A 14,744-nucleotide genomic window follows, 5' to 3' on the forward strand; every position below is an offset into this window, starting at 1 on the left:
TATAACATATCTGGTATGTTGTAAAGGTATGTTCAAGATACAGAAGAAGCCAGAGGAGTGTAATAAACTGCCAGGGACTGAGAAAGGTCTCACAGAAGATGTTATCCCCTGACTTGGGTTTTGACAGATGAAGGGAAGTTCCCTGGGCAGGAAAAGAGAGAGAACTCAGAGTGTTCTCAGAGTCTGAGAACTCAGAGTCTGAGATATGGCTGAACAGTCTCAGGAGGGTAGTTTTATTAGCACCAACGGGAGAAGGGAAAACACAGGGAAACAGAAAAGCTGGCAGGAACCAAGGACCATTTCCCCTGACATCATACTAAGTGATTTCATCATAAAAGTGTTCAAGGCTTTTAATTTTCAAGGCTTTGTGAATGACATGCTTGAATCCATACACTCTCTCCCACAGACCCTATTCTGGAACAGATCTAAAAGTACTCCCCAAAATACTTTGCCATAAACCAATAAGCTGAGAAACACGGGACTGTATGGAAAAAAGGCAATGATATGAAATTAAGTCATCTCCACATGTAATTTAAGTCGAATTTCATTGATTCCAGCGACTTAAACATAATTTAAACACAACACTAAGTTGGGTGATTCTACTTATTACAATACTCCCCCTTTATCTGTGGGGGATATGTTCCAAGACCTCCCCCCAGTGGATGCCTGAAGCCATAGAGAGAACTGAACCCTAAATATACTATGCTTTTTTCTATACATATAGTAGTTCCCCCTACCCGCCACCCCCATTCCCCACTTGTAGGCAGTTTTACTTTCTGTGATATCAGTTACCCACAGGTCAATTGTGGTATGAAAATATTAAATGGAAAACTCTAGAAATAAAAAACTTGTAAGTTTTAAATTGCATGACATTTTGAGTATCATCACAAAATCTCACACTGTCCTGCTCCATCGCACCCAGGACACGATTTATCCCTTTGTCCACTGTATCCATTCCGTGTATGCTACCTGCCCACTAGTCACTTAGTAGCTGTCTTGATTATCGGATCGATGGTCACAGTATCGCAGTGCTTGTGTTCAAATAATCCTGATTTCACTTAATAATGGCCCCAAAGCCATTCACATAACTTTTATTACCATATATTGTTATAATTGTTATATTTTACTATTTGTTATTACTAATCTCTTACTGTGCCTAATTTATAAATTCAACTTTATCACAGGTATGCATGTATAGGAAAAACATAGTATACGGGGTATGCAAAAGTAGGTTTACAGTGTGAGTATGCAATAATTTTATGCTTGTATCATTTTTTATTCTTATATGGTTTTCCATACTCACAAACGTAAACCTACTTTTGCCCACCACTGTTTAAAGTTTGGTGCTATCCACAACTTCAGGCACCCACTGGGGGCCTTGGCATATATTCCCCATGGATAAGGGGGGACTATTTTACATATCTTTTCACTTCAAGGAAGCACTTCATGGCTTCTCTTTGGCATACCCCAACTGCCAGCATCACTACTCTTGCACTTTGGGGCTGTTGGGGACAGCACAAGATTTCGTCACACTGCTCAGAATGGTGTGCAACTAAAAACAAATTGTTTATTTCCGGAATTTTCCATTTAGAATTTGCAGACCATAGGTGACCACAGCTAACTGAAACTGCAGAAAGCAAAACTGCAAACAGTGGGGGACTACCATATTAGTGTCATTACTTTCACAGTAGCTGGTGGGGGATTTCCGGTTGCTGGGATTTTACTGGAGTTTATCTTGTCCCCTCCTATGATGACCACCCAATTCCAAATGGACCCTTCTTAACAAAGTGCTATATGGTCTGAAAGCACAGCATGCCTCTTTCCTTGATGAATCTGATGTGTATTATTAGATGATGAACAGAAAACTTATGTAAAAACTATGATCATAGCTCAAATCTAGAATCCAGAAGGAATTCAGGCCACAATGGCTGTTGGATATAAATGCTTAACTACAAAGAATAAATACTATATAAATAATAAAAGCCAGCTGTAAAGAAAATGGCATCCATTTGAGTCTTTTGACATAAATAAATAAATAAATAAATAAATAAATAAATAATGATGATGAAGGATTTGAGTAACTTTCGGACCACTGAATAAAATAAACTCAAGTGACAGATTTCAAAGAATCCCACTTGAATCTCAAAACACACAATCTGAATGAAATTATAGTCCTGAGCTTTTATAAGATGTTACAATACACTTCTCTGTGCTAGAACCAAAGTACAGAAAGGCACAATGCTAGCAAGTAAAGAAGGAAGAAGGCACTCATTTGCTGGAAGTACATGAACTTTTGTGCCTTTGTGGTGAAAGACACATTAACTAAAAACTATTAATAATAGCAGTGCACTGGAAGAACCAGTTCATTAAGAGTACCCTCATAACTAAAAAGGGTATGCACTCTTAGGAATCAAGAGGCTTCCTTTTCTTCAGTAATACATAGTCCATTAAACAAATATTGTACTTAGCTTCTATACTTATACCAGTAAGGAGCCATTAGACTAACTTCATCCTATGACAGTCTGCAACGAGCTCAAAATATTCAAAACATTTCATCATTTGACATTAATGTCCAGAAAAGTATCTCAACTGAGGCAGTAGTAACCATTAAAGATTGAAAAATAAAAGTCTATACACCTTTTGCACCCTTCCAAAGCTTAATGACACAGCATTACCTAGCATACATCAATTCAGTGTCACTAAACCCTGGACACCTCAGCTCACAACTACGTACGTGTACATTTTAAATCGAGCATTATAGCTGTTTGCTAACTTAGTGTCCTCTGGGTGCTAAAAACTGGGAGAAAAGCAGAGCACACATAGTTTTCACACCCAACCCCGTATAACGCTCCTCTTTTTGAGAACATTAGCCGATTTTATGACTTCCCTTTTCTATCTACTTTAGTTGGTAATCACTTACATTAACAAGAGACTCCTTGAACTTGATGTGAAGTCTGTAATTTGAAAGGGCAATGATGGCATCTTCAGCACGGCCCACATACTCTGTGCTTTCTCCATGAAGTTCAAGAAAAGGAACCTTTAAAATGGAAGCAGAAATCCTTCAAAGTTTTAAAGCATTAAATCAAAGTCTTCAAACATAGATCAGATTAATAGATAATAAATCCTTTGTCACTCAAACTTAAAACACAATATGTAAGTGGGTAAGGGTCTTAAAGAGACTGGGTTTGTATCCACATAATTCAAATATACCTAGTTATTCAAATTCTAGACTACTGAAGGAATGACACAGAGATGATCATCTCAAACAGTGAATTTTTAGGAAATAAGTCTTTCTAAAAGGAAACCTTTAAATAATTTCAAACCATATTTGGTTTTCCTGCCCCATTTTAACAGTGTAATCACAATGAGAGTCCAGTGACCAAAGTTAATAGGCACAAAACTAAAGGAAAAAATATTCATCCCCAAAGATATATAGTACATTACTTCAAACCATTAGCTCTGCTACATTAATACTAGGACGCTAAATACTTATTTTAGAATCAAAAGTAACCTGTAATTACCTGAAGATTCTCATCCTCTCGGATCAGCTGCTTCCTGGGAAAGATCTGATTTGCCTGGATGCACTCAAGGCTGTGCCGAGTCTCTTCATCCTGAAAAAAACCCAAAACATTTAAATAATTTCAAACCATATTTGGTTTTCCTGCCCCATTTTAATAGTGTAATCACAATGAGAGTCCAGTGACCAAAGTTAATAGGCACAAAACTAAAGGAAAAAATACTCATCCCCAATATATTCATCCAATTTATATTAGGTATCTCTAGTTAGAGAACACGGTGATTAAAAAAAAAAGAGGTTAAGAACATTTATATTAAGCACTAATAAGCTGTTAGGTCATTACTTGTACAAGAAACCAAAATACAGGGGTTTTGTTCTTTAATTTGTAACCTTAAATTTTTATTTTTGAAAGTTACATTCTGAATTAAGAGTGAAATGATGTGGTATCAGGAACTTGCTTCAAAATAAGTAGAAGGGGGAAGGCAAGGAGGAAGTGAGTAGGGCATAAATGAAACAGGATAGTCCATGAGGGATGTTTGATGAAACTGGGTAAGTGAAGGTTCACTATGCCCACCATTGTGTCTGCTTTGGTTGCATGTGTGATTTCCATAATACAAAGCTTTTAAAAAATGTAAAGCTTAAGAACTGAATTTCTCAAACTGAAAATATGTGTGAACCACTATCCCTAGTTTAGTATGTCATATATTCGGGAATAGATTTATTTCTATTAAGGCAATTTTAAAAAAGCAATAAATTCTACTCTACATGGCACCTAAGTTGAACTAATTACAACCTATATTAAAAAAGTAGTCTTTACATTATAAATCTGTATAATAGGAGAAAAAAGGAATATAATGGAAAAGTCCAAGTGTAAAATTATGATGCAATCTGTTTAACACAGTGACCTTTGTAAAGATCAAAAGCCATATGATTCTCAACTGACAGCACTAAGAATTAAAATCACTAGTGGACAGACATTTCTGCATGTTACTTATCACAATTCCAACAATTCTACCTCCTCAAAGAGAGGGAAAAATCCTATCTGTAAGTAACACTTAAGGTTTTATCAAAAAACAATCTTAATCTTAAATCCGTAATACCCTACTACTGTGGTTCTCAAAGTGAGGTCCACAGATTCTGAGACCCTTTCAGGGGCTCTATGAGGTCAAAACCACCTTCCCAATATTACTAAGACATTCTCTGTCTTTTTTCACTGTGACATTTGTCTAATAGTGCACACAGTGAAAAAAGAACTGGTGGGCAAAACTGCTGGCTCCTTAGCACAATCAAGGCAGTGACACCAATTTCACTTAGGATGTTCTTGATAAAGCAGGAGAAAAATGATAAATTTTATTAAATTTTGACCCTTAAGTCTTTTTTATACTGGAAATACACATGAAATAATTACGCTGTACACTGAAGTATTATGGTTGTTTCAAAGCCAAGCACTTGTGCAACTCTTTCAGCTACAAGCTGAATGAGCCACTTTTTTCAAGTACCATTAAAAAAAGTTTTTTAACTTTTCAATTACAGTTAACATACAATATTATATTAGTTTCAGGTGTACAACATAGTGATTAGCCATTTATATAACTTACAAAATGATCACTTTAAGTCTAACACCCATCTGACACCATACAGTATCATTTCACTGAATAGTAATTCTATTTCCATTGTTAAGAGATAGCTCTTGACTTAAAAGAACCCTGAGTATTTTATACTTAGAACCAAAGAGAAAAGATCTGAGGAATCTTAAATTTAGAAAGATTTTTCTCATAAACCAACAGGAGGTAGGTAAAAATTGCTAGAACGTATGGGGGAAAGCTTTTTAAAAATTATGACATAAAAATACATTGTAAATATGCCTCCCTCAGCATCACACTAACTTTTTAAATTCATACCCTAAACTTTTATTCTCTTCAGTATCATTTTACAGAGGTACCCAGTACTTCTTTAACTGACTCCTTGGCCTATTTTACTGACCTTTAAATATTACAGAATTGAAATCATGTTAACAGGTTTAAAAAAAAACTAGAAGCTATAATACCATTTCATTCTTGCTGGCACATTCACTTGAGTGCTAACGCAGGCCAATGTATATAATCAAAACAGTTACTGAAAATGGAATAAATGATTTTCAGCCTAAGAGAACTGAAATAAGGCCAGCGATGCAAAAATGCATCTAATCCCCAAAGATTTAATTAACATTAGGACAAACTACCTGTTGACTTTCTAGAAGAATGGTGATTCAAAAAACATTACTTAGCTAACGCAAGTTTAATTAACTACCTAATTTCTTTTTTACACTTTCTGAATTTCATAAGTAAAAAAGGAGGCCAAACTTGAGAAAAATAAGGAGTTGGAAGGAGACAAAGGGAAGGAAGAAAAAAACTAGCAAGTATTGGCATAGTAAGAGCCTTAGAAATAAATTTCTCCTGCACTATGAGCAGTATTTTACACTTCTTCACCAACAGGCCAAGAAGTGATATTTAAGTAGTACTCTAGTAGTACTAGAATGTATTCCACACGGTTGATTTCCCGGTACTGCTGAGGAACACCAGGCATTGTGGAATCTGGCATTGCCTGTCTACCAGCTCCATAAGGTCAGAGGAGTTACCTACAAAATCTTAAAAAGAGATCAGTGACCATAGTTTCAGGGTAGTTTCTGCTACTGGCTAAGCTATGCAGGTAAGAGAGGTAAACCTACTCTTCAGAAGGGAAATCAACATTAGAGATAAATATTTTAAAAACATGGGGAGCAGAGACTGCTGATAAGTCAAAATGCCTATTTACTAAACTCAAATGTAGGATTCCAGGATAAAAACAAAACAAAACCATACCTACTCCTAAGAGTGAAATAAAATGTATGTATAAACACTTAGCAAAATGTAAAAGTGAAAGTATTTATCTGTTTCATTGTCAATTCCAGTCACTAAGCTTAAGACTGGTATTGAAGAACATCAAAAATACAATTTACCTTGATATAATGCTTTAGATTTGTTTCAAAATAATCCAAAGAGGTGGGGGTAAGGGAGTAAGAAGAAACAAGTGTGGCCATAGATTACTGCAGCTGACTGATACAGTATATGACTATCCTCTCAAAATCAGGATTAAAGACATATAACCTGCCCTGGCTGGTGTGGTTCAGAGGATTGAGTACTGGCCTATAAACCAAAGGGTTGCTGGTTCAATTCCCAGTCAATGCACATGCCTGGGTTGCAGGCCAGGACCTGGTCCCCAGCAGGGGGCACACAAGAAGCAACCACATAGTTATTTCTCTCCCCCTCTCTCTTACCTTTCCCCTATATCTAACAAGAAGTAAATAAAAATAAAAATTAAAAAAAAAAGAGACATACAACCTAAATGCCAAAACAATAGAATATATTAATATTAATTAAATCAATGTTATATGGTCCATGTTACAAAATGTTACATGGACTAAAATGAACATTAGGGACCAATAAATCAACATGGGAAAATTTTAAATTCACTTAGTAATGAGCAAAATATAAACTTAAGGTTTTTTCCCCCAAAGGTTGCATGCAACTACACAAAGACCTAGATAATAGTTTGCATTTTTAATTAAGTATTTTTTTAAGATTTTATTTATTTATTTTTAGAGAGAGGGAAAAGAAGGGAGAGAGGGACAGAAAGAACAATGTATGGTTGCCTCTTGCATGACCCAGTGCCCTGCACCGGGGAACAACCCAGGCACTTGCCCTCACTGGGAATCAAACCAGCAATCGTTTGGTTTGCAGGCCAGTGTTCAATCCACTGAGCCACACCAGCCAAGGGTAAAACTTAAATATGTTTTAATTCCAATTATATAAAATATACATACGCACATTAGACTAGTTAGAAATGAAACAGCCAGCCCTGGCTGGCGTAGCTCAGTGGATTGAGCACAGGCTGCCAACCAAAGCATTGCAGGTTCGATTCCCGGTCAGGGCACATGCCTGGGTTGCAGGCCATGACCCCCAGCAACCGCACATTGATGTTTCTCTCTCTCTCTTTCTCCCTCCCTTCCCTCTCTAAAAATAAATAAATAAAATCTTTAAAAAAAAAAAAAAAAGAAATGAAACAGCCATAGGTTTTGGTAGTAGAATTATAAAAGTATTTATAAAAATGTGTTATACTGCTGCTTTATGAAAAAAAAAAATTTTTAAAGACACATGGCCATACTGCTCCCCAACTACTGCACAAAGAAGCATCTCCAGAGCCCACCATAAAGACTGTCTGCAGCGCACCAAAGGCCCCACCCAGTAGCACCAGGATGAAGCCACTTTGTTGCTAGCTATGTGGAATACGATGAAGGACAACCCCTCAGTACAGAACAGAGCTGCTTTAATAAGCTCATCGTTTGCTATTCATTAGCACCAGCATACACACCATATAAATATTAGGAAAATGCTTTTCAATTCATTAAAAACTCTGTGGGAAAACCAATAAAATAAAATATAGTCTAGAGAAATAATATTAAAAGTTCATCAGTTGGGTCTAAGATACATAGTTGTTATGCCCATAAACTAAGGAAAAAGTGGCCCAGCTTGAAATGAGAGCCGTTACCTTTCTCTTCCTTTTAATATGACATTTCTGCACAACTAGTTTTTCTGTTTTAGTTTGTTTTTAATTTTGAAAAGCATTTTCCACCCATGTCCCTAATGGAGCTTGAAATTAACATGGCCTTTTCAATTCCTTCTTTGTGCACCAGCATTAAACAGTTTGCATTTAGGAAACATCACAAGGCAGAAGCAGGACAATATTACAGGGGACCATTCTTTTTTAAGCCTTAAAGCACTATCTACATATTCTCAGGATTGACAGAAATGTGTCTGATTCATTGCTCCATCTTCTCTGCCTGGACTGGGCCTGGGTCTTAAATGGCCCACAGGTCACTAAAATGTCCATTAAATGCTCTTTGTAGTCAAAGATGTAGGAAGAGATACACAGAGATGCTTCACCTTCTCTGGGCTACAAACACTGCCTTAAACAGAATGGGGATGGTACAGAATTGCTCCTATCCAGATAGGTAAGTTCATAAAGAACACATGTATGACCATATCATAATTCTCTTACCCATACACATACATACAGTTTTCATCTTGCTTCCTAGGAAAAAAAAAGAAAAGAAACCTACAGTCCAAGAATCATGGGTTTTAGGCTTGACTCCATCTACTACCTGACTGGAAAGAATATCTAACTCACAGAATTAAAGTTAATGGAAATGAAATGGCTTTAATACATTAGAATACTCTATAATTATACTATTAAGTAAACAATGAAAGAAAGAGACAAGAAAACAGTTCTGGGAAAGGAAAAATGAAATGATTTATTACAACAACAAAAATGGGTTAAGTGTGGGTATATTAATGTTCACTTAGTTGTCGAGATAAGAGTTCAATTCCAATTTTTTATTTACTTACCATGACAGGAGGCCCAGATTAGGAGGATAAATCCCCGTCTCTTCTTCAGTGTCTGCCAAAGCTTTTCTTTCCTTTATGCCTGGATCTTTAAAAAGAGTTGGGGGAAAGGGACAAAATTGGCAATTTTCCCCTATGTGGTCATACCCTAATTAAAGAAACTGCATATACATAGACCCAAAGACCTGACCAGAGTCAGCCAAGAAAAAATTGAGTATTACCCAGCCAGTCTTCACTAGTCAAATGCAAACTCCATATGCTTTTGTGAAAATCCTTCTGGGCCCAACTTATTGGGGCTAATAAGTAGCAAGGGTCCATATTCCTAATGTTGCTAGTAATATGAAAAATGTTATGAACCATGGATGACAATAATACAGCAATAATTAAAACCAACATGCAAGCACAAAAACAATATTCTTGTAATACTATGGAACATTTTATCTGTACATTCAAAATGGATCATCCTATCTGTGAGAACCAAACTGGCTTTGCAGGCAAAATACCAAAAAATTGTGTTATTTCCCCAATATTCTAAACTTATCTGAAAAGTCACATAAATTGTGTTAATACCTTTACCAGGTTTTTAAGAACAACAAAAGGGGTTGGGAAGGAATACCCAACTACAAACTTAAAGACATGCTAGTAAGAGCACTATCATCTTTAAGAAGTTGCCTTAAAAAATATTCTCATGCAAAGCCAGCATTTCTGGTTTGCTAAACTTCCATGAATACAGGGTATTTTAGGGAGTCTGGGATTCAATATTCAAAGTAAACTCTTTCAGACCACTGTGAAGGAACAGAGGACAATAAAGAAGCAGTAGGGACCAGAACATGTGGAGCTTTGCATAGTTGTGAGCACAGTGGCATGGGCGACTTACTTTAAAGAATGGCTCTGACTACTGAGTGGGAATAGACTAGACTGTTGTGGGAGGAGGTGTCAGAAGCACAGGAAAGAACCTTTCATTTCTGCACCAAATAAAGACTAAAATGGTGTGCTACACTTCAGTCAGGCAGGCAGGCAGGCAGGCAGGCAGGCAGTCGGTTAATAATTACCAGAGAACCTAGTATGTGTCAGACAATACAACACTGTGCTAGTTTCTGTACTACAGAGTTTATATTCCAATACAGAAGATAGAAACAAAAAAATAATAGTTACAAATTCTGCTAAATGTGATGAAGGAAACAAATGACACAATGAGACAGAGATGGGGGGTGGGCAGGGTTATGGGAGTCCTACTCCGTATCAGTGGTTGGAAAAGGTCTCTTGGCAAGGCAAGGCAGTTTCCGGTACAGGGAACAAACAGCATGTGTTTCTGAGACAGGAAAGACTGGCATTTTTGAAGGATTAAAAGAAGGAAATCAGTGCAGCTCAAATGTACTGAGTCACAACAGTGGTCCAATTTAAAGCTGAAGAAATGTGTAACAGAAAGACCATATAAATAGTAAGGAGTATAAACTATCTTCCAAGTGTGATGGCGAGCCACTGACAGGTTTTAAACAGCAGAGTGACATGATTTGATTTTAAGATCATTCTGGCTACTGTGTACTTACTGGATTAAAGAACAAAAAGAATAAAGAGAGAATCAGGAAACAATTACAAAAGAAGAAAGGTGGCTTGATTTAGAATGCAGTACAAATGGAATAAAAGCTTAAGGACATGAAAGGTATTCTGGAATTAATATCCACACTGAGGAGAAAACTAACAAGTTTTTAGAACTGGTTTTCTAGTTAAACATCAGATTAGTACCACCAAGTTTAGTAATGAGGCCTTGGTTTTCATACAGATATATAACAACAATTTAAGAAAATTCAAAACAAGAATCAAGTTTCAATTTAAAAGAAGTCCACATTGTTAAGGACTATCTATTTTAAACAAAAGATTAGGGCTATAGCTCATTTAATCTCTACTTAAATATGAGTTTCCAGGCACAATACATTGTATTATGGTACAATTATATATGAAAAATGCAATCTTGCTTGAGTCCTAGTAAAAAAATATGCTTAAAGATTTAACATTAAAGTGAAAATATAAGAGCTCATCTAAATAATTGTGTACATGGACAAATGGATCCCCAAAATGTATCTAAATTCACTTTAGCTACCTCAAAACAGCACGGTGAGAGTAGTGGGGTGGGGGTGGGGGGAGACCAAACTTACCAAATGAAGTCCGTCCAAGGAACTTTTCTACTAGAAGGTTTCACAAGGAAATCTGCAAAAGAAAAACCAGTAGTTTTATATAATGAAGAATATCCTAAGAATCAAGTTAGACCACTTATATCTTCCTACAAGACTTTTCTCTACAAGTTAGAATGTTAGGATAATACATTATTTTTTTAATTGTTACAATGTTATTTAGTGAACTGCAGATTTTAGAATGCTTAATTGAACAAAATGGGTGAAATCAGACCTCAGCATGCCTTTAGAAACTGCAGAACTGCACAAGCAGAATTTTCCAGGAACCTACAGATACACCCTACTTAAAGGTTTTCCTCAATCAGTTAAGCATCATTCTGATGGTTTCTCACTAAACCTCTGTCACTACAGTACAAGCACTTCAATAAACTATGATTACAAGGGCCCTTGCCAGTATGGCTCAGTTGGTTGCAGTATTAATCCATAAACTGAGGTGTCCTGAATTCAAGTCCTGGTCAGGGCACGTAAGAGAAGCAACAGATCAATGTTTCTCTCACATCAGTAAGTATGTCCTTGGGTGAAGATTTAAAAACAAAAAATGAAAAAAAACTATGATTACAAGAGACTTAGGCTTAGACTTGATAGTTTAACACAGAATTGGCTTCTATGGAGGGATCTTTTATGTGTAAGTAAAGGACTGGTTGGGGGCAATGGAATGAGGGTGAGGGTCAGCACATTATTCCCTTAACCTCTGTAATTTATTTTTTTAACTTAGTGAGAACCATAAAAGGGAAACCTAACTATGCAATAGTAAAAGTGTCCTAACCATTTTACAAGCAGTATTTTTGGCTCCCAGTAATTCTTAATTCAAATTTTTTAACTCATGCCATATTAACCAGATACTGTACTAGAAGGGCAATAAAGGTATTCATAATCTGTAACTTCAGATATAAACCACATTAAGTATCAAGACTGCTCTTACTAAATTGTTTAAGAAGGAACAACACAGTACAGCAGAAAAGTTGGGGATTTGTAAATTTCTAGGGACTTTTCTTACGAGAGTATAATTTTTGTGAGTATTTGAATACTGAAATACATAATTTTTTTCCTTTTGTTTTTCCTTTGTATTATATTAAGGTTATTATCAAATTTCAAAAATTAAGTCTGTAGGCACATTAAATTATCCTAATTTTACTTTAGAAGAATAAACATTTGTTAAAAAGAACAGATGTTGGTTTATGACAGCATGGATGGACCTAGAGGGTATAATGCTAAGTGAAATAAGTCAGTCAGAGAAAGACAAATACCATATTATCTCACTCATAGGTGGGATCTAAAGAACAAAATAAATGAGCAAACAAAAGAGAGACAGACTGATATAGAGAAGAGATGATTGACAGAGAGGCAGGGGGTTGGGGGGCTGGGTGAAAAGGGTAAAGGGATTAAGAAGGACAAATTGGTAGTTACAGAATAACCACAAAAATCTAAACTACAGCATAGGGAATATAGCGAATAATATTGTTATAACTACGTGTGGGACGAGGTGGGTACTTCATCAGGGGAAATAGTCTGTAAAGTACATGACTGTCCAACCACTATGCTATACATTTGAAACGAATAATACTGAATAATATTAAATATAAACTGTCACTGAAAAAAAGGAACAGATGTTTGTTCTCTTTGTCCTTACACAAACATAAAATAGTTATGTGAAGGCACATTCCACTTAGAAAAGTATTACAGTAGTCTCCCTTATTTGAGGATATACATTCTAAGAACCCTAGTGCATTGCCTAAAACCATGGACAGTACTGAACCCTACATATAGTTTTTTCCAATATATACACACCTTTTCATTTAAAGGGAGCCCTCTATGGCTTCTCTTTGGCATATCCAAATTGCCTGCATTACTATTCTTGTGCTTTGGATCCATTATTAAGTAAAATAAGGGTTATGTGAATATAAGAACTGTGATACCTCAACAGTTGATTTGATAACCAAGATGGCTACTAAGTGACTAAGGGGCAGGTAGCATGTACAGTATAGATATGCTAGACAAAGGAATGGTCTGCAGCCCAGGCAGGACAGAGCAGGATGACTTGAGATTTCATCATGCTACTCAGATCAGTGTGCAATTTAAAACTTATGAATTGTTTATTTCTGGAATTTTCCATTTAATATTTTTAGACTGTGGTTGACCCCAGGTAATTCAGACCATGGATAACTGAAACCACGGAAAGCAAAACTGCAAGTAAAGGGAGACTACCGTACATTCAGAACATGATGAGACATAGCTCATTATAACCCAAGAAGTGCTGGAGTGCTGTGAGTTTAACCATCCAATGATATGCGTGAGCTCACAATTTGGAGGGAGGCTTCACAGGAAATGGAGACTGTCAAGTGGATATTACAAATTGGGTGGGTTTTAAGTAAAGTGAAAGAAGGGACAGAAGTAATTCAAGAGAGGATAGCTATTAATACCACAGTGGGAAGAAAGCACATTTCTGAGAAACAGAAAATAGGTCAGACTATCAAGAGAGCGTTCAGGAAGGGTAGAAAGACAGGACACAAGTATGGAGTCTGAATGCCAGGCTAAGGAGTCTAGATTTTGTTCAATGGTGGGAAACCGATATCTTCAGGAGCAGGAGACTAATACTACACAAATGGTGGTGTTAAACAGTAGAAAGCAGCAGGCAGAATGGTTTGTGGGAAAAGTCACTTAGGATGAACTAGTTAGTAGTTCAGATATAAACTGCAAAGGGCCCAAAAAAATATAGAGGAGGACACCAAAGTGAAACCATTAGTTGGTTGAATTTGGTAACTGATTAGGAATAGATCCCGCCATCCCCCAAAGCAGAGCAAGTTGTCAGATCTTAACTGCAAATTTTAAGGCCTGTGGCCAGTAGAATAAAGACAATCAAGGGTAGCTTCCAGGAAGCTGTGCCAGCTAAGACATGCTGACTTCAAAGGTGCCTCCCAGGTAGATGTATGCCAGAGGTAATAAGAGAGAAAATGGCATTAAATTCAATAGAGAAATCAAGTCTAGGGGCAAGAATAAACTGATGGTACTAGATTTAATTAAAGAAAATCACTGTATGTATTGTAAAAATCATCTGATGTTTTAGAAATTACTTGATAATTTATTCTGTCAAAGATATGAGAAGTCCATTAAAACAGAAGTGTCTGTGTAAAGTTTCCACAGGCTAAAAGTTCCAAGAGGTGAACCAAACAACAGGCTGATTCAACACAACAAAAATGTTCAGGTAGGTCTACTGCAATGATTCTTCTCTGTAACTGTCATGCCAGGCCATAATCAAAACACCTACTTGGTTGCAAACAGTATGTTAATTGTGAAACATTTCCAACAAAAATTTAAAGCTGCCCATGCCTGTTAGGACTATTTACTGCTACATAAAGGCCACAGATCTGAAACGAAATCCCTGGTGCCCCGAGTTACCTTCCCACGGTACCAGCGGGTATCCCATGATATGAATCATGTAACCCTCAGAAACTAAGAGCAATTATGTCTGAGTGACCTTGAATATTTACATTGAAGAAGTAGAATATAAAGTAGTTATGTTAAATCTAAGCAACCTAAAGTGTCTAATTACAAATGTCTTAAACACATTAAGCGTTAATGAACAGAAATAGCCAGGGGAAGGGGTTAATTATGGTC

General features: G+C 36.4%; 1 protein-coding gene across 10 annotated transcripts in view; it reads right to left on the bottom strand.

Moving 5' to 3' along the window:
• MTMR3 (myotubularin related protein 3) overlaps positions 1-14,744 on the bottom strand; it is a 117,438-nt gene that overhangs the window by 48,180 nt on the left and 54,514 nt on the right. For all 10 annotated transcript variants that reach the window (XM_045826790.1, XM_045826786.1, XM_045826785.1 and 7 more), the window contains exons 2-5: positions 11,094-11,145; positions 8,941-9,025; positions 3,522-3,611; positions 2,921-3,037 (exon numbers count right to left, since the gene is read on the bottom strand). In XM_045826790.1, the coding sequence (XP_045682746.1) occupies positions 2,921-3,037; positions 3,522-3,611; positions 8,941-8,943 (210 nt within the window). In that variant the 5' untranslated portion in view covers positions 8,944-9,025; positions 11,094-11,145. The remainder of the gene's footprint in view (positions 1-2,920; positions 3,038-3,521; positions 3,612-8,940; positions 9,026-11,093; positions 11,146-14,744) is intronic.

The sequence above is a fragment of the Phyllostomus hastatus genome, unplaced genomic scaffold (assembly GCF_019186645.2).
Source record: "Phyllostomus hastatus isolate PE091 unplaced genomic scaffold, TTU_PhHast_1.1 phas_scaffold_760, whole genome shotgun sequence".
Classification (NCBI taxonomy): Eukaryota; Metazoa; Chordata; class Mammalia; order Chiroptera; family Phyllostomidae; genus Phyllostomus; species Phyllostomus hastatus.